This window comes from Typopeltis vanoorti, chromosome 5, assembly GCF_054136105.1.
Source record: "Typopeltis vanoorti isolate ZY-2024b chromosome 5, IOZ_Tvanoo_1.0, whole genome shotgun sequence".
NCBI lineage: Eukaryota > Metazoa > Arthropoda > Arachnida > Uropygi > Thelyphonidae > Typopeltis > Typopeltis vanoorti.
In genome coordinates this window covers 156,143,698-156,170,498 of record NC_143553.1, presented here as the reverse complement: position 1 = coordinate 156,170,498, position 26,801 = coordinate 156,143,698, and the positions used below count along the sequence as shown (strand labels likewise).

General features: G+C 33.3%; 1 protein-coding gene across 1 annotated transcript in view; it reads left to right on the top strand.

Moving 5' to 3' along the window:
- The window catches only part of LOC150106975 (alpha-tocopherol transfer protein-like), a 53,742-nt gene that overhangs the window by 16,119 nt on the left and 10,822 nt on the right, over positions 1-26,801 (top strand). The window contains exons 3-5 of the mRNA XM_090393524.1: positions 8,790-9,031; positions 11,406-11,516; positions 14,189-14,365. Of these exons, the coding sequence (XP_090249650.1) occupies positions 8,790-9,031; positions 11,406-11,516; positions 14,189-14,365 (530 nt within the window). The remainder of the gene's footprint in view (positions 1-8,789; positions 9,032-11,405; positions 11,517-14,188; positions 14,366-26,801) is intronic.

The following is a 26,801-nucleotide window of genomic DNA, read 5'->3' as shown; positions in this document are numbered from 1 at the left end:
AAAGCACCACACATTTCAGGATAACGATGGCAATTACACCTCGGATATCATATTGTCTAAATGCAACGCTTTTTAGCCTTGGCAAATATCTTTCGGAATGATCTCTACTGCAGTAAATGAATATCTTGTGGCTGAAATGCGAAATTAAAAAGATGAGAATAAGACGATGAAATCTATAAAGCTTCTTTAACTGGGGTTATTATCATGCCGGCCTGCATGGTTTGCATACATTTGATAAGGCTTATAGCAATCTGGCCGGCAACATACTTATTCTAGCTATCTTGTTCAGTTAATTTGGCTGCTTGTTTGGCCGAGTGGATCCTATCCACTTGCACTGTGCTATAATATGCCTTTCTTGCCTATCCTTGTTCTTCTGTACATTAACAACTTCCCAATGAGCTAAAACCTTATCAATGATTATTTGGGAGAAGAATTGCTGATGACGCTTCCTCTCTTCTTCCACTTCATTTAGTAAACTTTGTTACCTTCGCACATGCATATCTTTAAAATCGATGATTTCCCAGCTTATAATAACAATTATTCTTCAGTGAGAGGAAATCGTTCCAGCAAACTTCATTAGAACCAAAGCAATATCCTATCCTCTGCATCTTAAAAAAATGCCACGTCATTCGATAGTAGAATGAATCCTCAAAAACGCATACAACATCCTTAGTTGAATGGATTTCCCTAAACCTTTATTTACTCATACTAATTCTTCCTTTGGTTTCCCAATGATGAATTCTAAAAGATCGTGATTTATAATAACCAGATTCCTCAGTCTACAGAACAAAAGCAGTGCCTACGGAAACTAAGGAAAGCTTTTTTACCAGCTTATTTCCATTAAATCTGAAGATTCAGCTGAAACATGTTTGCGATTGTCTTTATTTGGGAGAAGAATTGCACAGATTCGGTGAGACTGCCTCTTCATTAATTGAAAGTCTAATGTGCCTCGAAAAAAAAGTTCTATGTTTGTTCTCTGGAAAAGGGTTTCGGTATTATATCCAAATTCCAAATTAAATAAATAAATAAAAGTTAAGAAATCATTAACCCACCTTCCAACGTACTAATGTATTATAGGCTTACAACCCTTAGTGGAGGAAAGTCACATAAATTGTTTAAAAAAGTCATAACAATACAACAAGAAAACAAAATCAAAATTCCTTACTCGATATTAAGAAAGTGAAGTATAAATTGAACTATATTGATAGCAACAGAAAGAAAAATTAAGTATAGGGTGATAAAGAAAAAACGATCATTTTTTACAAAGACTATCAGAAATAACCGAGTGGAGGATTAAATTAAGAATCAAAGAGCAAAGTAATGCGAATTAAAAAAATATACGTATATATAATTTATCATTAGAAGAAAAGTAAATGCGTTTCGCCTGCAAGAGAAAGCAGAATTATTATATTTGAGGCCCTCTTGAACACACGTGGTCTACGACCCTAAGTGATTACGACACCGCTTTCTCTTCCCAACTGCTAGGTTCAATTTACCTGACAGTGGTGAAGGTCCTTAGTGACGCACGTTCCAAGGCTGTTAGATTTCTTATAAAGCTGGTCCTACTTGTGGGCGATATATGGAGCGTAAATCTGGCACACAACGGAAGTTCTGTCTGAGGTGAGCAAGCCACCAGTTCATCCTCAGAGACGGTGCACTTCAGACATATTTTTCTCCAGTTATTAGCAAGTTACCAGCAGTGCCTTGCATTACCCAGGTAAGAAGATGTGTAATAAAAAAAGATCTTTGATTTGTTTTGTCGTAATGTAGAGGGATAAGGATCAGTAATCCTCTTGAGAACAGCCTAGAAATTAGTAACTGGGATCAGTTTTGTTTAATTTCTTTGTTTTATTTTATTTCTGCTTAATTTGTGTAAATATGAAAACACCTCTTGCAAAAATCGGGCATAAAATTTCTAGTAAATGATGCAGTACGTGATTTGTTATTTATTATATCATCGGGAATTCTTCTGTTTTAAAAATCAGATAACATTTCTGTTGGTAATTATACAAAAACGAGATTGATTTTTGATTAATATAAAGCAAGTTTTTTTTTTAAATAAAAATATTAAAGAAGACGTGGACGTTGTTAAATGCTGTTATTCGTTATAAAATTTAGATAATTTAAATTGTGCTAACATATATTTAGTTTATAACACTGTTATAAATGTTGTAAATTATTGTAATAATGTGAAAGTGTTTATTTGATTAATGTTATGAATTTTAGTCAGTAAAGAACATTTTTCATTATAATAAGAACACTCTTAAATTTTTTTCATGAAATTCAATCCAAAACATTCAACTATTAAATCCAAGACCGATTTAGCACTTTCAGTGAAACCACTATTAACAACACGTTTGCGTAAACAAATTCCGGGATGTTTGTTTATTTGTTTTTATTTTTATGTTTTCCTTCTCACTTAAATGCAGTGTTAGGAAATAACCTCCCTTTGGTTTACCTTTCTTGTCAATAACTTCGGAGGAAGTCGGGACCTTCAGAGCTGTCACTGTCAGCTGTACCGCACACACCAGAGTGGTTTTCCTCCTATCAGCCAGCCAGGACTTCCTCATGGAGGAAAGTTTTGTTATTCCATAAACAAGTCGCGATTACTCATTGATATGCCGGTCAAGGATAACAGGCCGACGGCTTTTTGGAACAACAAACTAATCCGCGTCATTATCCTGGACACTTCAAAACTGCTTGGGATTTTCTAAACTCATTGAAAAGATTTATTTTTTCAGCTAACAATTCTTTGACTTTTGCAGTGCAAACTACGCAAATGTATAAATTGTTCAATTTTAAATCAACACAATGAAATTTTCAATCAGTTCTCCAATTTTCTCCTACAAACGATGAAACATTAAGATCTTTCCTTTTGGATCTCAAAATATCAACGCGAAGTCTTTTTTTCTAACTCCGCTTCTAATTCCACGAAAAAGCATTAAGCAAGAAAGTTAAATAGCGAAACTTCATATTTTTTTCTCATATTTTATTTTTTAAGGATATGACCTACTTTTTTAAGATATTATTAAAAAGGTTTTTAATTATAGGACATTTCCTTAGTTAAAAAACACCTTAATTAGAGCATAAATAAGCACATAAAAGAAATAATTAGCATCATTTAAAAGTTGCCTTCACCAAAAATCGGAATGAGCGAATACTAACATTATTAATTGATCAAACGAAGAGGATATATCCACTCTCTCTATATAAAAAAAGATAAGCCGAAATTGAAACGTCTTTATTTTACGTTTTTTGTCTCAACTCCCCCGCGCCCAACTACCCAGAACTCAATGGGGTTGGGTGCCCTAGGCGCGGGGGGGGAGTTTATCTAGTATATATATATATATATATATATATATATATATATATATATATATATATATATACTAGGGGGATTCTTACCTCCTGGCGCCTACGGCAGTTAACTCCCCTCCTCCCGAGTTCCGGGCTGGTAAGCTGGTAAGAGAATAAACGTGACACAAAATCGTTCAAAATTTTGGCTTATCTTTATATATATATATATATATATATATCCTGTTCGTTTCTTTTGCACCAGCCCTTTATTTTAGTACTAACTCACCGAATCTTCTAAAAATAATTATTATATGTAAAGATCAGAAATTACAGTAAGGAATAATAACACTCTCAGGCTATCAAATTAGAAGAATCTGTATTAAAATATCATAGGATCTCTCCTTTCCATAATGAGAGTAAATTATATTTTTATTAATTAATCCTTATATGTAAGGCAATGAATAATTTATGGAGAGTTTACTGAATTCTTTTAGAAAGGATTGGGTTCGAATCGATATAGGATCCTAGTGACTCTTAAGGGCTAACTCACCATTAGATAAAACAAAAGAAGAAAAATATTTGGTTTCGATTAGTGAATTGATAAAAGAAGTCATTCCTTTTTTTTGGTAACGACCGCAGTTTAATTGGAAATAGACAATAAAACAAGTAAAGCAAGTTGAACCATGTGAATAAATTTCTATGAGTCGAAAGAGATACCTGTTTCGGTCTTCGATAAACAGTGCCGTGTTCTCACAGCGCACGTTGAACTTCATCGCTCACCTAAAGACAATCACTAACATGCATGTCTAGAGTGAGAATTCTATCCGCCGTCTTTTGTTTGCATAGAGGAGACGCTCCCCCTTCCCCCTCAGCTAACCAGGTCAGCAAAGAATATCTTAGAATTCTTAGAAATATTATGGGAATGAGGAAAAGAAGAAGGTATTGATTAGAGAATCACTTTAAAAAATGAAAATCTTATAAAGAAAGCGTATTATCTATACCTAGTCTGATATAGCAAAGAATTATCAGAATATTTGTAAGCAAAAATCGGTTCTTAAAGCGGTTGTCAGAGGAACATACACTAAAACATGGATAGATTATTTACTGTATATTTCCTTAAATGCCAAACTGACGGTATCTCATTTACCACATGTGCTAACTCACCTTCAGTTGTTAACCCCTTATAAAGACTCTCCGCGTACTTTAAGCTGCCTCAAACCCAACGAGAATAAACGGGATTTTCGAGCTTATTTGATTGACACTTCGCTGCACAATGAGATGGTAAGTTTCATATTGTGGAATTTTGGTAGCACTCCATATCAATTATTATCTACTAATATGAAAGAGAAACATTTCTCATCACGAACGACTTAATTTGGTTTGGTTTTGTTTTTAAATTAATTCAACAATCCAAAATTTATACAGTAATCCATACCGTAATTGGGAAAGTGCTAAATAGGAACTTTTAATGTTCTTCTTGAACAGCTGGAAGTCGTTTAACAAAAAACTCAAACTTTTTTTGTTTGTTTAAGAATTTTAACAAAAACAAACGAACTTGTTTCAATAATGATTCGTCCTGCAACTAACTATTTGTGCGTTTTTACTGTTTTCCCCTCTCTAGAATAATTAGACCATGCCAAAAAAGAATTGGGAAATGCCTATGCTACTGAATAGAGTTCTGAGAACGCACAGTGAACACAACCTCAGTCCTGCCGACAGAGAAAAAGCGGCAAAAGAACTACATGAAAGCCCAAGTACAATGAACACGTCCATTAGTAAACTCAGAGAGAAGCTAAAAGGTAAGTTATATTTAGTTATCGAATACATTTTCGTTAGTTCATATTTAGCAGAGAAAGTTGATTTTAACCTACCAAATTAGAAAAGATGATAGAAAGCACATTATTTAAAGCAAATCATAACACTTAGTGTCTGGAACATGAAAAAGTGGGTGGTTTCGTTTTCCGTACTCTCTTCGTTAATTAGGCCAGACATCATTGGTAGACATTAACCTGACTACTGGAGATAGTGGAAATCTACCCAGCGACTTCCAATTGTTAGTGCTAAAAGATGTTTCACTTATCGAATAAAATGCGTTAGATATGCTTATCTACTGCACTGTTACATATTATTCGCTGTCATGTTTCTAATCTGGGTATGTTTATCAGCTGTTATGTCACTTGTATGCATATGTTCATATGCTATTATTTTTCTTATCGCTCATGGAAATATGCTTATCTGCTGTTATTATTCTTACTCAAGACCACGAAAGTAAGACACGGCTATCTTTCATAATTTTTCGTGTTTAACATAACTTTTTCCCATTACTATACTTTTAATTTCATCTTCACATTTACTATTGTATTGGATTCTGGGACCAGTAAATCATAACTTTCAACTGCCTCTATTTTGTCTCTCTCTCAATCATAAATTCGTCTAAATTGCCAGAAGTCATTATCTTTGTTTGCTGATGTTTAAATTAAGGCAGGTTTATTTTTTTATTGCTTTCGCTCTTAACCTATAGTATCAAACGTCCAAATCTTCTTCAGTTTTTGCCTATCAGTTATACCAGTTATATCAGTTATATATATATATATATATATATATCCAAAGATTGTTTTCACTGAAGCTTCTTGATTGTTATATAGCTCTCTTATCAAGAGAATCAGATTAGATGCACAGGAATTTCCATTGATCTCATTACATTCTGTTGCGATCCACGCAATCAAAAGCTTCCTTGAAATCAAAAAAACCACGAATACTTCTCTTATGCTTATGAAATTCTCTTATGCTTTCCATTATTCATCCCATGTTTGCTATCTGGTTTCTAGTTCTAAAGACTGCCTGTTCTACTGGAATTTATCTATTGACATGTGGCTCCAGCCTTTGTTGGATCATTTTCAGCCTAACTTTACTTGTGAAGTTAAACTAATGGGTCTAAAATTGTGACAATCTCTGAGATGTGATGTTTTAAGAATTGGGATGAATATTGATGTTTTCCAATCTCTAGGCCGGTATATTTTCTTCCAAACCTGTCGTCAAATTAAATTAATATATTCACTGCTTCGTTTTCAGCCGCTCTCACTAATTTTGGTAACACTCCATCAGTTCCAGAAGCGTTTCCTTTCGGCAGCTGTTCCATTGCTGATATCACTTCAATTTTCATTATCATGGATTCCTCAACATGTCTCCTATCACATTCTCCTTCAATATTACTATTTTCTTCTACAAATCCTGTATATACACTTTCCGTTTTTTTTCTTCTTCCATCAAACGTTTTCCCCAATTACTCTTTAAAACTCCTAATCTAAGAGTAAATCCCCCCCTGTAACTACATTGTTCTTTCTAAACAGATCTATTGTTCTAGCCGTAATGTTATTTTCTTCAATTTCCTTGCACCTTTTTTTTATAGATGATGTTCTTCCTTATCTTTCCAAGGCTGTTTCTGGAACCCTTCTCTCAGTTGCCTAAACCTTTCTTTGTTTCTCTGACGTTTCATGTTTCATTTTTTTTCTGCTATTTGAACAGCTTCTCCTGACAGTCATTTACAATCTTTCTTTCTTTTTATATGCTTTACTTAGAATCTTCTTTGCGGCGTCTATTACTGTGCATTTTGTTTCTTCTCACAGATCTAATTTTCTTCCTATCATCTCCAAACTTTTTAATTTCTTCACGCGTTCTCTTTTAAATGCTATATTTACATGATTTAAATCAAATTTGATACTGTTCTTTTGTACTTTCTTAGCGCTTAATTTCAATTTAACTTCAGCTACCAATAATTCATGATCTATTTCACAGACTGCACCAGACTGTTTTTCTGATTTTTGATTTCTGTGTTCACCATTAGATGAAGTCCATGTTAATGTGAACAATCTTGTTTTATGTTGCTGAAAGCAAATGTTTTCAATAAAGCAACTATTCTCGAAACAAACTCCAACATCTTTTTTCCTGCTTCGTTCCTCAGTCGTAAACCAAATTGTCCAGTGTTTGCCTCGTTCTTCTTTTTCTCCCAATTTTCATTCCATTTTTTTTATCAATAATGTATACTACGTATTACAATCTACTTTAAATTTCTTCGACTTTATCTTCACTTGCATCTGTAAAGGGTGCCTATACTTGTATGAATATAACATTCAGTGGATATGCTTTTATTATGATTAGGATTATTCTTCCAGAGACTGGGTTTAAGCCAAAATGTATTTTCTATATTCTCTTCTAACAATGCATGATACTCCATTTCTTCGAATTTTTTCAAGTCCAGATTAATACATCATGACACCATCAGTATCAAAGTGACTCATTCTATCCATTTCAGTTCACTGATTCATAAACACTTAACTTAAGTTCTTATTTATTTATTTCTATACCAGTTTCAGTTTTTCTTCATAAATGCTACTTTCGTTCCATGTTCCTATTTTATATAAATCAGTAAAGCGGAGACATCTTCCTCAAATGTACTTTATCCGAAGTTAAACACTTACTGAAGGTTTTGATCGAGCTTCACAAACTCTAGCTCTTACCACTTTCTTAACCTCGAACAAACTTACCTTCCATGATGCCCCCGTGTCCTCTCCACACGTTCCATATAAAAAAAACGTTCATCAGACGATATCCAATAACACCGGTTCAGATGATTAAAAATCTCTATCATATTATCTATCTTTCCCTTGTTTACCAGAGTCTGGAATTCAACTACTCTCAATCTGTCTTCAAAATCTACATTTTCTTATCAGAATTCATAGTTGAAGCACTTCACATTTTATGGAGGCTCGCTGCTCGAATTTTGTGTTTGACTTTTTATGTGTTACTAATTTTAAGCAATTGGACATTCTCTGATGTCATCAAAACTAATTTGATTTTAAGCATTCTACTTAAGACGAGAAACAATTATAAGCCTTATACTGCTGCTTTCGACATGTCTAAAAGAGGGATAGAATTTATCTTCTTTTAAACCCTATCAATCTTATCTTCCACAGCGCAAAACGACTTCGTATCAAGAACGGACACTTCGTTTCTCCTGGGATTCCTACGCGTTAGAAAATACGATGTAGAAAGCGCCTTCAATTCCATAGGAGTGTATTACAAGTTTCGAAAGGAGAACGATGAATTTTATAGACCTTCGGACCTTGCAGACATCCACACTGTGTTCTGGAGAAACCTCGTCGCAGTTATGCCATATCGTGGTCCCCAAGGAGAAACAATAATAATCGGGAAAATAGGCAAGGATGAATTTTATTATTTTTAGAATTTTTTAAATTAAAATTGTAAGCCTAATTTTAGATACATTTCTGTGTCATTTATCTATCGCTAAACACAGTTTAACAGAGTTTAAATATATCCTTATTGTGAATGAATCCTGACCGATCTTAATAGTATTATTCAGCCATTTAATAAAAGGTTTTTATTAAACAACTTTATCTTTCAACTCAGGTTGCAATCTATGTGCACTCTCTTAAATCTTCACAATATGTAACTTTTATGAAATTTCTGTTTAGCCTTGCTTTGTGTTACAGCTTGTAATCTTACTGTGTGCGTTTCAGGTGCTACTGACCCAGGAGAACAACCTTTCAGTATGCTAGCTCGTTCAGCCATGCTCTGCATGGAGTGGTGTCTTCAGTATGAGCCATGCCATGTCAACGGAGTTTGCATCATTCTTGACTTCCAAGGATTATCCTTGAAGCATCTGAAGGAATATTTTCACTTAAACAAATTGGTGGCAATTATAAATATGGTTCAGGTGCGTATGTATGTCATTTCATTAATGTCTCATCTAGCATTCTTTTATAGTTAAGTCAAGCAAAGTGAAGAAATATAACTTAGTGAAAAGTCAGTTAAGCGCATTCTACGAACAAGATCATTGCTGAGAGCAAAACAGTTTCACTGATAGACTGTATTCACTCTTTGTATTTTTCATTAATTTATTGCATTCATTCAAATATAGCGTAAATTCCAAATAGGACGTTATCGCAGAACAAATTTTAAATCAATCAATCGCAATACTCTCTAAAAGTGGGTATTTGACGATTTGTGATGTAGATAACGAAAATTGGAACATTATTTTTGCAAAGTATAGTTTACTACTTTTCTTCCGAACCAGAACGATCTGGAACAATACTTCAAATGCCCCAGTTCGATCCACTGGAAGACGGTATCAAAAACATTATTTTTTCCAGCATTGCCATTATGAACCAAGTCCATCCTGGGATGAAAATCTCTAGACCATTAAATCTCCTTCTATCATTTGGACTTCACAATTGCACGATGCATTCGAGAAGAAAACACTCAGCCATCGTCCACGCTTGCCTACCTACTCATCGGAGAAATGGTGTAGAACTATTCCTATCTCCATATCACAGACTTCCAACGCCGCACAGACCAGAGACGATGATCTATCCAACAGTGTATTGTGTGCTATTCACTGCAGTTATTAATGGTTGATTTACATGTAGCTGTCCTTCCATATAAAACAAAGTCTTATGGTTATTTTAGAAGTATATTTATGATAATTTAAATTCATGTAAATTCTTTGAAATCCTGATAGTTGGTTTTCACATTGGACTACCGAAATTCCTGTTCTATCCTTCCGAGTACCTTTGTTCCTTCAAAGTCTTCCTAAAGAGTTCTTTGATGAGTGATGACACCCTTCACACGATAGCTGATTTAGGATAATACGCATTTTAGTAATGTCACATAGTGTCTTGTCACGTACAGACAAAACACTAGTATAGCAACCTACTATAATACCTCTCTCAAAGTCTCTTCCTAGTCCATGTATACTATTACTATTGGCATCAGATAATGGCAATAGTATCTGATGCCCAATTAACGAGCTACTTATTTGTGGCCTTATATAAATAGTGCTATAAGCCACGTAGGATAAACTAAACATACACGCCGATCACTTTAATTCTAATCTAGAAGGGTAATTGAAGGGTATGTCAAAAAGTTTAATATAACATGTTTTGTACCATAACTTATCTGAAGTGCTCTGAGAACTAGATTGTATTACATATCAAGTTCTGACTTATTCCAATGTTTCAATGGAACATTTTCTCTTACCAAGATTATGTTAATGCATCCTGTGCATGGTACAGCATATGAAAGTTAATTTATTTGAATGCCAAAAGAAGCTGTAAAATAAAAGTAACCCAAATTATTTCTTACTATCGTTCCACATCGTCCTTAAAATAGTTCAACAAGAAAGTTAAAAATAAAGTTTTAGGTGTTGCAAACTCTAGAATATTTCTGGATATGTGCCGAGGACTTCGTTTCTTCATGATTCATAGAAAATTACAGCAATAAGTCCTTTAAATCTATAAAAACACTTTACCATATTAAAAGGTTTCAAGTTTTATTGGGGTCAACAGCGCATAACTACGTAAAAAGAATTCATTTTTTTAAGAACAAAATGCTAGATGAAAAGTAGAGCAGAATAAATTCAATCTGTTATACACATACTTACATTCCAATTGTGTTACTAATATCAAAGAAAAACCAGATAAAAAACTTAGTAATATTACTAATATAACACTCTATCGTTCATTAGCCTGTTTCGGCTAATTTGGGTTTTACAAACCTTAATCTTCACATGTTTGTACTAGTATGTCAAATGTCTCCAAATTTTCTCAACAATTTAAATATTTGTTCTAGATAACTTTTTATGTCATTTTTGATACTTTACTATTAATAATACCGTCAATAGTCTTCTACAGTTAATACAGTAATATCAGCTATTAGCAAAAACTTACTTGAAAATATCTGCACATCTTTTAATCAGACAAATGTTATTAAGAGACTTAAATACAATGAATAGGAATGTTCTCACATGTTCCATATTCAGTTTTTACATAAATTATCTTAATTTATTTTAATAACAAAATAAATTTTTGCGATATGTAGTGATGTGGAAATAAGATTCTTAACATAGTCTGCAATAATTTGATTTATTTTCCAGAAAAAAATCAAAATATTTAGCATATCGGACCCAACTGAATAAAGCCTGCATCCAAATATATTAATTTCCATTGACTTAGAACACAGATAAATTCAGATAATTATTAATTATATATATAATATATCTGCTGATCTTGAATGTATACTGTTTCTTGTAGAATGGTCTTCCAGCTCGCTATAAGAGCATCAACATACTGAACCAGTCAGCTCTTTTCAACATCATGTATGCCTGCGTCAAACCATTCATCAGTGAAAAGCTCCAGAAAAGAGTAAGTTACTTTTCCAGTCAGGAAAATCCAATTAATATTATACCATAAGGATAAATACTTTATTTAAACCATCTTCTCACAATGCGTATATATATATATATATATATATATATATATATATATATATATATATATATATATATATATATATATATATTTTTTTTTTTTTTTTTTTTGCATATTTGTGCTTCCTTACGTGACCGTGTTAACATGTTGGTTTGAGCAAAATATAGTTACTAAATAGGAGTTTCTGAATGTGTGGACTTTTTCTCGTTTCCATACCTCTTGAAGTTTACTGGACACGTTTCGTTTCAGAAAAAACGCGTGTGTAATTTGTGAAACCTATTTTTTATCAGGTTAAACTTTTTATTTCAGAGATCCTTGATAAATTATAAACACTAACCTGCGTTTTATCCACTATTGAGCGATTATTACTTAGCAGTAATTAATCATCCATTAGAATGATTTGAAGTAGCCTCAGAAGTAGTAAGATTGTAACATCCCCTCTTTCCTGATTCTTAAAAAAATTATTTTTTATTTTAAAGCGTTTAATAGCGGTAAGGAATATTTTTCCCGATCAACATCAGCCTTCAACTGAACAGCGCCTGTCACCGATGGGCACCGTTCCGTCCTTTAGAAGATGATAACAAAATAAAGGGAAAAGCTAAAAATAAGCCATTTACAGGCATATCTTAATCTTTTCTCTTTACTTTCATAACTCTCTCTTCCAATTATTCTGAGGACGCAATCGAATGATGTATGTCTGTGCTATCTAATTTTTCCCTTTTCTGATGTTTTATCCACTGTAATCTGTTTATATTCCGGTTCGTATGTTTCCGCGGGTTCCTCAGAAATTTCATCATCCATTTTATGATTGCTGTTTACTTCTTTTACACACTCATATTTCAATTTTCAAGGATTTTCTCAGAATAATAATCTTGAATAACACATTTAAATGCATCCCATCCTCTGCAATTTTCTGTTAAAACAGTTCATGACTCACATAATATAAGAAGTCAAATATTTTGATAAACTTGTGTCTTGAGTCATCATGTTTACAATAAACGACCTCATTTGTGTAATATTTGTTCTGTTGTAATGCTTATGTCTCATATTTCTATATATATATATATATATATATATATATATATAGCTTCTATTCACATGGCTTGTAGACATTTTAAAAAATAATAATTATACTGACTAGGAACACCGAGAAAGGTATAATAAAAACTTTAATCAAACACGACTAGTTTCGTCGGAACGCCGACTTCTTCAGGTGTGTAAAGAACTACAAAAGAACTGGAAAAAATAAGTTAAAAAACTGTTACTATTCCCAATTTGTTTACATGAGAAGTACGTATTTTTAACTTGTTATTTTTTCCAGTTCTTTTTTTAATTATTTACACACCTGAAGAAGTCGGCGTTCCGACGAAACTAATCGTGTTTGATTAAAGTTTTTATTATACCTTTCTCGGTGTTCCTAGTCAGTATAATTATTATTAAAAAAAATATATATATACATACATATATATATATATATATGTGTGTGTGTGTGTGTGTGTGTGTGTGTATTTGTATACACACACACACACACACACACACACACACACACACACACACACACATATATATATATATATATAGAGAGAGAGAGAGATACAGTTTTTTAATCTTTCCAGTCGATTCGAATTTTTAGTTAGTTTTGTTGAACCTCTCCAATCAATTCCAATTTCTTAAATATTCTAAAGCCTTTTCCAGGTATACTAATGCGTGTAGATTTAATTTCTTCATCTATTCTGTCTGTTATTGTTTTTAAGGCTAAACTCTTCCCTTCACTTTAAGAAATAGAAAGTTGCTCTTCATCTAAATAACACCCGGGTTTTACTTTTCTTCTGTTTCACAATATTTGTTCAATCTTTGAGGCATGAACGATTAAGCTTAGTGTTCTAGAATTTTACGGTCTGTTGCATCTCCTTTCGTGTGTATTTTTACCACCAGCCTTTTGTAGAAATCCTTTCCTTCCTTCTTTTCTAGATAAGTTTACAATTAGGGTAAATAAGTTTCTTTTACTGCATCTTTCAGATTTTTAAAAACATTCTACTGGTATTTCATTTGTTCCTACAGTTTTCAAATTGAATAAATCACAGATTATTCTTTTAATTTCTCTTCGCAATAATCTTAGTTCAAGAGTTTCTTTTTCATATTGAAGTATGAATAATTTACTGTTTGTTTATTGTATTACGTGTCTTAAAGATATTCCTTACAACTCTCTGTTATCACTTTATTACGAATACATAATTTTCCTTTTTGGTCTTGTACTTCTCAATAGTTAATCTGCCCCAATATCGAGGTAGATTGCTTATGGAAATTGTACTGCTGGTGGTATTTTTCTTTTTACTTCTGAACTTTAACCAAATATATGCTAACATTTAAATTAATTACAAAATATATTACAATATATATTTCTCTAAATGCATTGCCCTTTTGAAGAACAGTATTCATTTGTATTACTTTTAGAGAGATTTTTTTAAAATTTTATCCTTGATGTTTGAAGCATTTTAGTATATTGTAGTTTATAGTGGACAAATTAATTTTGCAGTCTTAAATACATGCTAAATTGATTACTTATTTTTCTTCACTAACTTCTTTCCGCCATTTCTCCTTTTTAGTTCATCCTTCATGGAAGTGATCTCAAGTCCCTACACCGCTCTATTCCACCGTGCTACTTGCCTTCTGATTATGGTGGTGCATTAGAGCCCATGAATGGCATGTCCCTGTATAAGAAACTGCTTGAATGGAATCCCGATTACGCATCTTTCTACAGATATGGCTACAAAACGACCGAAGTAAGTGGATGAGAATTACCACAGGATATAACCTCAAAAAAACTCACCGTCTTGTACAGCCATCCCCATCTGTGGTCATTATTTTTGTCAGAGCATTACAGCGAACAACTGCCCATTGATCACAACTGTATCTTGTGATATCGATGCTTCGATCACAAGAATATTTTGCGATATGGATGTTTCATTGTGTTCCTATGAAATGTTGCTAATAGAGGAGCAACGTGTTACGACGCGTGTGTAATGAATGCTGCTAAGAAATCAAGGATATCTTCAGCAGGTTGTTATAAACGTATCATGTAAAACTGTATGATTAACTGACACTTTCAGAAGAAGAGCTGAGTCGTTGGCATGTACTCATGGTGAATGGCATATCTAGAGGAAATTGAGTAAAAATGAACTTTCGAATCTCTAGATGAGATTGATATTATAAAGTTGAGAGATTGTAAACTCTCCACAAGCATAATTTTGACCTTTGTACAGAGTGGCCATAAAATAACTTCCCTTCTTTGGAGGCATCTGTAGCTAAAACCATAAATGGAATGAGACCAAATTTTATATTGAGACTTTTGAAGACATGGGGAGATGCTTTCCGCGAAAAAAAAATATTTAGCACCAAAAGTCGCCGAAGGGGAAATTTTGGCGCTGGCGGAGCCGAAAACAAGCGGATAATTACATTAAAGGCAGATAAAAGGGAATAATAACATTTCGACTCTGTAAGTGACAGCCGCGACACTCATTACAGCTGGATATGTGGCGCGTTACAATGATAATAAGAACAATAATTAAATTAAAACAACTTGCGAGAGACACAGAAATTAATGTAGTGATTGAACTCACTACATTAATAGTGAATTATTAATTTGCTATTAATATAGTGAGTTCATTACACCCTGATTTACACCATGATTCTGTTTTATTCATCAGAATCAGGGTTCCCTGGACCACATGCACGATTTTCAACGTGTAGCATCGTCTGTTATTGTCCCTTCTTGCACTGCTTTCCGTCCTCTGCCAGATCTGACTCATAGTGATCCAGTTTCTTCAAACGTCTTAATCATAGCTCTCAGCTGACATAGAACATGCACGCAGGTTACGAAGCCTTCTAAATTCTCGATGGGCCGCTACGGCATTGCACTGTTTAAAGGTAAAACAACTTAACAAGCAAACCACGCTGAGGCGAGGTAGGACGCATACTGAGCACAATTCGTTCAGAGAGTTATTCATTCGAATAACTCTCTGAACGTTCCCAATCCCTTTTTTCAGTGGAACTGGTGGCGCTACTGTCACGTACGCACAGTAAAATTTGCATAATCCTTCTTACCTGCGTTTACTACAAATATTTGACTGCTTTCCGCTCCGCCAGCGCCAAATTTCCCCTATCGGCGACTTTTGGTACTAAATCTTTTTTTTCTCGGAATTCATCTCCCCACGCCTTCAAATATCTCAATGTAAAATTTGGTCTCATTCCGTGTATTAGTTTTATCTGCAGATACCTCCAAAGAGGGAAAGTTAATTTATTGCCATCCTGTACTTATAAAGATAAACTTCTCTTCGAGGGTGTATAAAAGCCACTGCAGATATCGATAAATTATGTTAACCTGTTTAAAACTAGAACGGTATGCAGACTAAATGAATATTATATTTAGTCTATATGGAATAAATTTAGTCTATAATGGAATAAATAGAATTTTGAATGTGCTTAAAATAAATCCGAAAAAGCAAGAATAGATGATAATAAAAATAAAAATGTTTTAGGAAAATGAAATAAATAAAACCAATTTAATCGAACTTTTTAATGCTTCGTTAATAAGATGCCGATTTATCAATTCTAGGTTTTGGCAGATGCTCTTCGCTATGCAACTCTGAAGAAATCACTTACCTGCAGATAACAATCTCCGTGTATGCTTCTCTTTTGGATAATACGGGCACATTTAATGAACTCGTTCTACATACAAAACGGTGTTCTGTATGAAAAATATCCACTACTTAAATTTAAAATCATCTCATATGAAAATCAATTGTCTAGCCTGATGATTTAAAGCTCAGAATCATTCGCGTTTATGAAAATGATTTTCATCTACAATATCCTGCTTTGTTTATTGCAAAGTATAAGGAATATTTGGGATGCTTGATAAATTGCAGCTTTAATATAAATTACCGGGAACCTGTTTGTTAAAATAATAGCGCTTTTTTGCAGTCATAATTTATGATATCAAGCAGGTAAGGCTACAAGGCCGGTCTATTTATGTATATTAACCCCGCTTGTTTACTGCCACTTTGTATTGTAATAATGGAAATGGAAGTTACTCTGTGTACTTCGCCACCACCTGATCTTAAGCAATACGTATACTGAAATAAAAATAATCTGAGGCCTAAAAAAACACATTACAACATTTCTTCAATCTCAACTGCTTATGTTTTTATCTTGCCTTTAATGTAATATACATTAAATAGCTCATGTACACATTTCAAAGGCGTACCTCGATCTCGGTTTTTAGTGTGTGGTGGCGCCACCTATTACCAATAACTGTAAGAAATAAATGAAGAAACTAATGCTGATGTCAAAAGTCGCTTCGATGCAAGGAACATGTCTTGTGGTAACTTTATGTTAATGTTATACATTGTTATTCATTCATATATGCCATTCATATGCGTAAATAAAATAAAATGTATTTTATTTATCAACTCTGTAAGTTATCGCATGGATAGGTACTTCAATATCGATGGCTACATTGATACTCTGTTGTCAGTTAAGTCCATGTAAACTTTGCCTAGAATATTTTCGAATGCTTCTTGAGAGGATGAATGTATTTATTGTAGATTAAATGTACTTGAATAAAAGAATTAGAAAGATATTTAGCTTGTTTAATTGCTGATTAATTTGATGATATAAGAATCAGTACACACGAACGCAAAAAAAATAAATAAATAAAATAAAGAATATTCAGTGTCTTGAATCATTAATGTCTTGAATTCATTTTAACAGTTTAACAGTTTTTATTATTCACATCACGTATACAAATTATACATATTATACTATTCAACTTGTATAAATATGATAATATTTTACAATACAATTCAATGCACATGATGGTAATACTTGAATTTTATTCAAGTATTACCATCATATTCTGTTGCTACTAACACTTATTTTGGCTTTTATTTTATTATGATTAATAAAAGGTTTTCTCATATATACAAGTAGAATATAATATATTTCGATTGGTTTCATAGTTATGATAAGTACCGTAACTGGTTTGGAGTAATGTAAGTTAGATAATGCAAATATATGTAACCAAGGGCTGTAGCCATGCTGGTTACTAGAAAAGTAATTAGCTCAAAACAGACACTGAGAGTCCGGGGACCGTATTTAAGAGGGCTCCCTTACCAGTTATAACAATGCACATTTTGATATTTTAATACCTAATTGAATGAACCAATTTGTAAATCAATACCTTAATTGGTTATGATATATGAGTTATAATGATCTCTTATATTATACGTTTAAAGTAATTGTCAACATTCTTTAATCCCATGAGGTAGTTTCTCAATCTTTTTCTGAATGCATATTCTGAGGTTATAGATTTAATTTCATTTGGAAGTTTATTTTAGCTACTGTACTCGATTTCCGTGATAATTTTTCCTTCTCTCTCTCTCTCTCTCTCTCTCTCTCTCTCTCTCTCTCTCTCTCTCTCTCTCTCTCTTCTCTTCTGACAGTGAAATCAAATATTTAAAGAATAAAAGATACAAGCCTAAAATACTGCGACTAATATAGATATCATCTTTTCTTTATTTTACCAGTTTCAAAAAGGCATCGACATGCACAAATAATAATAATAATAATAATAATAATAACTTATTATCTCTTAAATAAATAAGAGGCATACTGTAAAGTTTAGATGAAAATATTACATCAAGTAGTTAAGTACAGATGAGAAGATTCAGTACGAAGTGCTCAGTCCGTTCTTTTATTGCATTTCGACAAGTAAACATAACAACACCAATAATTATACTGATAATGATAATTTAAATAGAAATATACTTTTATTAATACAGACCAGTATTTTACAAATAAACATTTATTAAAACCTACCAGTTTCGCCAGCAAACTGTCTGGCTTTTTCAAGGTATTACGGAGATATAAAAGTAAATGCAAATTAAAAGGAACATAAAAAACGTTGTAAAAAACTTGATCCTCTCTCTCAATCAATCTGAACTACAGCTAGCCAGTAATCACATTACCAGTCTACAACAAACACGCATGCGTGATAATGAATAAGAACAATAAGCCATCTTTGTCACGCGAAACGTGTAACCATAGATACTAGTTTGGTTTACAACGTTTTTTATGTTCCTTTTAATTTGCATTTACTTTTATATCTCCGTAATACCTTGAAAAAGCCAGACAGTTTGCTGGCGAAACTGGTAGGTTTTAATAAATGTTTATTTGTAAAATTCTGGTCTGTATTAATAAAAGTATATTTCTATCTATGAAAACGACCAAAAATGTATACCTTGAATAGTTTAATGATAATTTAAATTGAAACCAAATAAATCTGAATTGTTAAGCAAATAAACCAGAAATAATAATATTAGGTAATAAAAATAAATAATTCTGATAATAATATTTTTTTAAAATAAAGAATAATGATACATTTGGATTAAGACAAAGAAAACAAAGATAGTCAGGTGCATGCAATGATATACTTTATCATAACAAAAATGCATACAGATTGATCATAAAATTATATGGACAATGTTATACGCATAACACAAGTTAAGGGAATGTGACCAGGATGTTAATTGTAGTAAAGGATTATAGTGTGGCGGTGTACGGTGCTTTGGATGTGTCGTACTAATTCTGTTGGCAACCATTCTATAGTTCTTGCTTTAGTGATCGATGACTGTTAGGTGCTATAAGTTGTATAGGAAATTATTAAGCAGGTATGAGATGATATTAAGTATATTTCAAGTAGACGTGAGATGCTCTTTTCACATATGCGCCGTATACTGTATATACTTGTAGCACCTTATACTGTAGAAAGCATTGAAGGTCGTGTTATGTAGCTTGTATCTCTAAACGTAATATAATATAATATAATTTCAATCGACAAATTTTATTATTGATACATAATTTTAAATTATATACAATACCCACAAATGCGAGATCCTTCGACACTTCTGCGCATGTCAGAAGAAGGAGAATTCATTCCGATAATAGGGTAATCAATCCGTATTGTGGAATGAGTGTTTATTATTACACGTCGGAAAATTAACTTCTCTTTTGTCATCATTGTAGTTTATAAAGTGGTAACTATTTTGCTTGTATAACAGTTGGAAAATGTTACGTTTATGCACGTGATTTCTCGTGTTTGTAACGAATTCATACATCGCCTTATTCTTTTCTCCTCTTAATTGAATTTACTTGAATTTATTAGTTAATTCTATATGAAGAGTAAATTCATATAGAATGAATTTACTCTTCTTGGCACGTTGCCAGCTGTGGATCTCGGATCTGTGGTCGGACAGTACACTTCGGCACAGTAGCACCTATACATGTATAGAGACAGATATATAAATGCGCTTGCATTCATTGCTAATGGAGCCTGGAAAAAGCAAATTCTTTCTTTCCATTGTAGCCACGGACTAGAAAAACTTGCTCTAACTCTAAGGCTATCTTCGAGAGGTTCAAGAGTTCTTCGATCTCGCACGGACAAAGTACGTCTCTCTCTCCCTCTCTCTCTCTCTCTAAAACTTGGATTTTAATCTACCAACACAAAATAATTGACGTATGAGTCACTCTGTTTTAGGAAAAGACCACGAGATGGCAGCAGTTGTCTTCAGAATTCTCTTCCCGGATAACAATTAAAATCATTGATATTCTTGGCTGACCTCAGTTTTCACAAAGTTAGTTAGGACTAAACTGTCTCGCCTACTTCCTTTGATAAATAAAAGGCGTTAGTGGATTTATTTTATTTACTTATGTTATTGACACAATCACCCATTTGTGGTCCATTCGATAAGGGGTGAATCCCCTAATTAGAAGTTCAAGGCAATTAAGGCAGCCGACTTACCACTGCACTGCACTGCTGCATCGTAAGTATAGGTATTTTTTATCCTTGTAGATATGTGTGTTCAAGGAACCTTTTGTTTACAGGAATGAAAGCCCACAGGTTGCTACAGGTAAACTTCACTCCATATGAAACCGACTAACACACCTTTAACTGAAAAGTCCTGATAAATGTTCGCGTCAGAGAATGGACTCGTTTCTAAGTTAATTTCCTTCAAAATCAACTTAGATATGGAGTCTCCTTTATTTAAGTATGTACAATTTAAAAACAAAATAAATAAAATTCCAATGTACTTTACATGTATATTTACAATGTCGTTTTTACAGAGTTTTATTCACAATTCTATGTTTGTAATCGGTTCGTCACAGTTAGTGATAGACTTTTCATTTCAATAATATTTGTTCTGAGGTATGATGTATTTACATTACGTCTTCGAAGCTTGAGGTAAGCTAGCCTGAGAATGATATTGATCAGGTATTACTCACTAGTTTTACTACTTCGTTAGTCAGAGTTCAGATATACGCCGCTTATATGTTTTCCATCACGCACGCGCGCGTGCACACACACACACACGCACGCACACACACACACACACACACACACACACACACACACACACACACACACACACACACACACACACACACACACACACACACACACACACACACACACACACACACACACACACACACACACACACACACACAACAGAAAATCGAGATACAATGGATATTCTACTTTTATTTGGTCTTTGCTAAGGCATATCGAGACATAGTATTTTCTGCCACAAATTCAATAGATTTACAATAACCTGATGTATAGGAATATATGACATAATCCTGGAGTTTGCATTCATCCTCTTTAACACCATCATTTTTGTCAAAATACTGGCACCATTAAAACCTGAGTACACTCTCTTTGCTCCAATGAATTGCTGATCTCCCAAGAGATAAATCACATCAAGTCCCCCCCCCCCCATTACTAATGACTTTACCGCATCAAATGTCAGCAAGATGATTAATAATTATAGAGCTTCCTTGTCATCTGCCTATCATGGAAATAGTGATTCAGAGATGGTCCGTTGTGTCACCATTCCTAATTATTAAAGGCGTCCCGGAAGGTATAGCCAAACCAAATACATCAGTTCGCCTACAAGTGTCCTTCGTCCTATCAACAAGTTATCTACTTTTCTAGGCTCAGCTAAAGATAAATTTCTTCCTTTAGCCTACTCTGGTGTGTATCAAATTCTTCACCTGTGTAGACTATCGTATTTCGGCCAAACAAATAGATATACAGCCGTGCGTTCTGATGAACATTTATACTGCGGAAAGTTCTATGAGCCAGAACAATAGGGACTGCCAGAGCATGCAATCATCTCTAAACTCCGAATTCTTTGGAAGAATATTAAGGTTCTCTATAAAAGTAATAATCTCATGGAATATTTATGCAAAGAGAATCATGATCCCTTACTACCTAGATCGAATCTAAACAGAAACGATGGACTTAAATTATCTCTTTTATCGAAAACAGTTCTTCTTCACTAATTGCAGATTTAACTTGTTTTTTTTTTAAATCTTGCTAAAGATATTTTTACAAGAACTGTAACGTAATTACACCTTCTGTTCAAAAAGAAACTGAACTTTTCGAAAATAGAAGAAACTAGTGGCGCTATCTGTAGTATCTTTTTGTTGTCAAAAGCGGCAAACTTCATTAATGTTGTTTCAACTGTTTATGACATGTGTTTCATTAGAAGCCGAGTTATAGTGCCAGGAGTGACAGTGTTTTGATGAACGGTCGGTCGTCACGATATTCATGCCGTATGCAACGAATTCTCGCTATCAATCACTTCAAAGCTTCGAGATAAAACTCAACATTGACCGTATGGCCAGGCGGAACGAATTGTTTGTGAATAATGCCCTTGAAATCGTAGAAACAAATCAGAATTGTCTTTACTTTTGACTTCTCCAAGCGACGCTTTTTTCGGATGTCACTCTTCTGGTGGTCTCCATTAAGCACTCTGGCACTTTATTTCGGGTCACTCAAAACACTAGTAATGATCACCAATAACGATCGTTTCAAGGAAGTTTGAGTCCTTACGAGCGGTTTTAATGAGGTCCTTGCAGTGTTTAATTCGATGAAGTTTTTGGTCGTCGGTCAACTTGTAGGGAACAAATCGCGAATTCAATTTACGAAGGCCAAAACTCTCAGTCAAAATGTTGTGCACAGTTGATTTTGGAATCCCCAATTCATCTTCAATCAATCTCACGGACGATTTCGGGATTTTAGGGACGAAGTGCGTGATTTCGTTGCTGAAATCACGCACTTTTGGGATGTTAACTTTGCTCAGTCAAGTTTTTGGACGGCCCAGGTTTTCGTCGTCCTCAAGCGTCTCACGACCACTTCAAAATCGCTTAAACCACTCTTAAACTTGACCACCGTATGCTTTTTGAAGCATTTGATGCGTTTCTGTAAAACGTTTACCAAGTTTAACACAAAAGTCAATCGTAGCTCTCTGTTTGAAACTGATATTCCGATCATTCGTCAAAACACACTGTTACTCTTGGCACTATATCTCGTCTTCTAATGAAACAAAGGTCATAATCAACACTAAGGAAGGATGCCGATTTCGAAAACAAAAAGATACAACAGATCGCGCTACTAATTTCTTCTATTTTCGAAACGTTCGGTTTCTTTTTGGACAGAGGGTGTAGACCAGGACGTTCTGCATGATGTACGTGCAGTTCACGCGTTTCATTGTTGAATCTTCCATATTCTATTCTTATTATTTAATTTGAAATTGAAGATGCCCTCGAAACTAAGGCGAAAATATTATACTAATAAAATATATACGTAAATTAAATTCGTTTTATGTTATTTATCAATAGTTTTAAGTACATGATATTTTTTTTTAACAACTTAAAATTTTTCATCTGTGCTCAGCTCTTGATCTCACGTATTAAGCATTATATCTTTTTTTGTTATTGTTTTTGTTGAATTTATTTATTTTGTATTGTAATATTTAACAAGAAAAATAAACAAATAATACGAAACAGATAACTACTGTCTATTTTGTAAAGACGTCGTCTCTAAAACTGATATGTGAAAGTCTTTATGCTTCTAATTATTATTATTTATATTTCAATAACTATTTCTACCTTGCCAATAATCACAGTCTCGTCTCTTATTCTTCTATATTGATTACTTTTATTAGTGGCAACTCGTGTTAGGACGAAGAATCCTACTGAATGCTTCATTATATATCAGTTAATTTGTCAAAATGAAGCTTTTCTGTCCTTTATATCTTGGTATCAGTTAATATTTTATTAATGTATTTCCACAGATAGTGCTGCCATCTATTATCATTGTTTATAATTATCTGTTAAATTCAAGGTAGAAGGAAGGGAAAATATTAACATGTTTAGAAATAGGCGAAAATAAATGTGATAAATGAAAAAATAAATAAATAAAAGAGAATGTAGTGAAATGAGAATGAAAGTGTTTCAATATCAGAACATGAGAATATTCAAATGACACTTTTTGTACAATAAAGAAAGTCACAGTATGTAGTTTAATATTTATTTCATAAAATAAATATGTTAATCTGTGAACCACTTATTTTCGATATCATCATGTGTCGATGTCAATATTGAAGGTTTTAAGTTAATTTTTGTTGGTTTTGATGTTCAGGTGAATTACAAATTGCATGCTAATCAATTTCTGTGTGTTTCTTTGTGAGTGGTGGTGAGACGTTGCTCTCTGCCAAAGAGGAAAGTTAGCGGTGTGAATTTTTCTAGTAATGAATATAATAAATATGCTTGACTAAGTTGAGGATGTCGTGTAAGAAGGTTTAGTAGCGGGAATCAAAGAGGATATTCATGTAAGAAGTGTACTTATGGAATCAATTGCATTCAAATGTAAGCGGTAGATCATGAGTAATTAATACAGCGTGTTCTACTGATGGGAATATGACTGGAAGTAGGGTTGAGTGCGGTACAGACCGCGCGAAAGGCAACAAAAACGAGAGTGCGTTTGACAATGTAGCGAGCTTCAGTGACAGAGCGAAAATGACTGAAAACATGAAGGCACTGCTAATGAAGAAGAGGAAAAAGATGAAATGAGGAAAATTATAGATATCTACGAACGAGGTGAAGAAGGAGAGAACGAAAGGTAGCCAATGAGGAGGTAACGAACGATTTCAGAGGAACCCTCTATGGGGATTCAAATCTTAGAGATTAGACTTGCTTTGTCTGTGGTAACGTTACAATAAAATTATTGTTGTTATTATTATTATTATTATTATTAAAATACTTTCAATTAATTTAGAGAGGGCAGTATTCCACTCAACATAACTTACCGCCTCTATCATTTAATTCACCATGTGAACACAACAGATTATCCATCATCTACAAAACGTTATATACTCTCTATCATTATATACTCTCTATCGCGAGCTTCATAGAAAAAAAAATTGTCCTAATCCGGTAAGAGATCGCTTAATGCTACGTCAGTTAAAATTAGCTCATATAAAGAGTCATCTTCACGACGAGAATGCTGAACTTTTCCACTGGAAGGACAAAATGTCGCATAGACCCTCCACTTGGGAGGCACTTCAAATCCAAAACCAAAGCTGACTACCATTTGATCACAAGGTGCAAGTTTCCTGTTTTTGTTACTTACAAAATCAGCTCCGTAGTGTTGATAATTATTTCTGCAATTATTTCAAACTTGAGTATAAAGAAAAACAAAATATGGAGATTTCGATGAAAGCCAATTTCTATATGCTCGGTTCCTCGCTTCTAGAAAATTTGCATTCTGCTTAGAGAATCAAAGACTGGAAAAGAGACGAGAATTCGAAGTGGAATCAGAAATATGCATTTCCATAGCAGCAAGGATTGCCTTTAGTCGTACATTTGTTGTAAATATTTCCTCAGAAGTAATAGAAATCAGGAAATTTTTCCTGAATTCTTTTTTTTTGGAATTGCAAATCCCGATATTTAATGAAAATTAATTAAAATCTTCAGAATTTTTGGTGTATTAGGGAGCGATAGAGATATAAAATTGCTTTTAAAGAGCCTCATAAAGATATTTTTATTCAAATGTGGTAATAAAAAAGCTTCTAAGTTGGAAGATTTCTATTGTAGTTCATCAGAACGAAATTGCACAATGAAATCACTGAGATGAAAAGGATTATAGAGGACGCAACTGGGATAAATGAGGTGAGTAGGGAACCAGTTTTCAAGCATTAGGGACATCGGAATTTAAATTAGACAATTAAGTAAACTGCATGTTCTTTAATTTCTCCACAAAGAATTATGTAGGTGACGTTCTTGTCATTCTTAATAAGTCAATTACAGGTATTTTCCCTTGAAGACTGAAAACTAATATGACGAGTCGCTAAAAATAGCATTGGGTAACTTGTAACCTGCAGTTATCACATAGGATGCAAGAAAACATGTCGTTTATTGTTTGACAGATGTCACATCCTCATTATATTGGCACAGGTGGACATTGTATCGATAAGCAGTTATACTAACCGTTTCACTTGATAATATTTTCAAAGCATTTACATTAGTCGTGAACAAGAGAGATGTTCTCAGATTTGGAATAAAGAGAGGAACCTGAGTGGAAGGGTTTATTTTTTAGTTCTTATTTTTTTATATTCAAATAATTAAACATTACTCCATTTAAAAAAGCAGCACAGAAAACGTGCATTGAAAATCTGAAAACTCAGATTGAAAGGTTGAAAACTCAGTACGAACAATGTCAACATATAGGAGGATGAAGAAGGTTAGATGGCACTCTTATTTCTTAATGTAAGACATTTTAATTGTGTGAATGTGTTTGACTTTTGGGTAATAAATTTCTTCTCAGTCTTCTTTCTTTCACGATATTCGACCTACTGGCTCATTCCGGTCTCACAAAACCTCTTTAACGATCTTTCTCTGTTTCGTTTTCTTTTTGGATTATATTTTAGTATTCTTTATGGATGGCTCGTTCGGTGACATTCTGTTCACAAGTTGAATTCTCATAATTAACTATTGTTTGTGAAATGGATTCTTGTTGTATTTCTTGTAAACTTTCTGTGCTTCGTTTCTTATCTCTGGTTAAAAATTTCACTTACTGATGTTTTTCGTTGATGTATTTTATTTATTTATTTTTTTCATCCTCTATGTTTCACTTTCATAAATCACGGGTTTAGCCAAAACATTATATATTCTTAATCTTGCAATTTTTTGTACTAAATTTACCTTAACGATATCACTCATCACTTCTGGAACTTTGTGGCCAATTTCGTAATTTAATCCTTTGGATCAGCTTATTCAATGTGACATATATTACTACCAAGGTAATTAAAATTACTA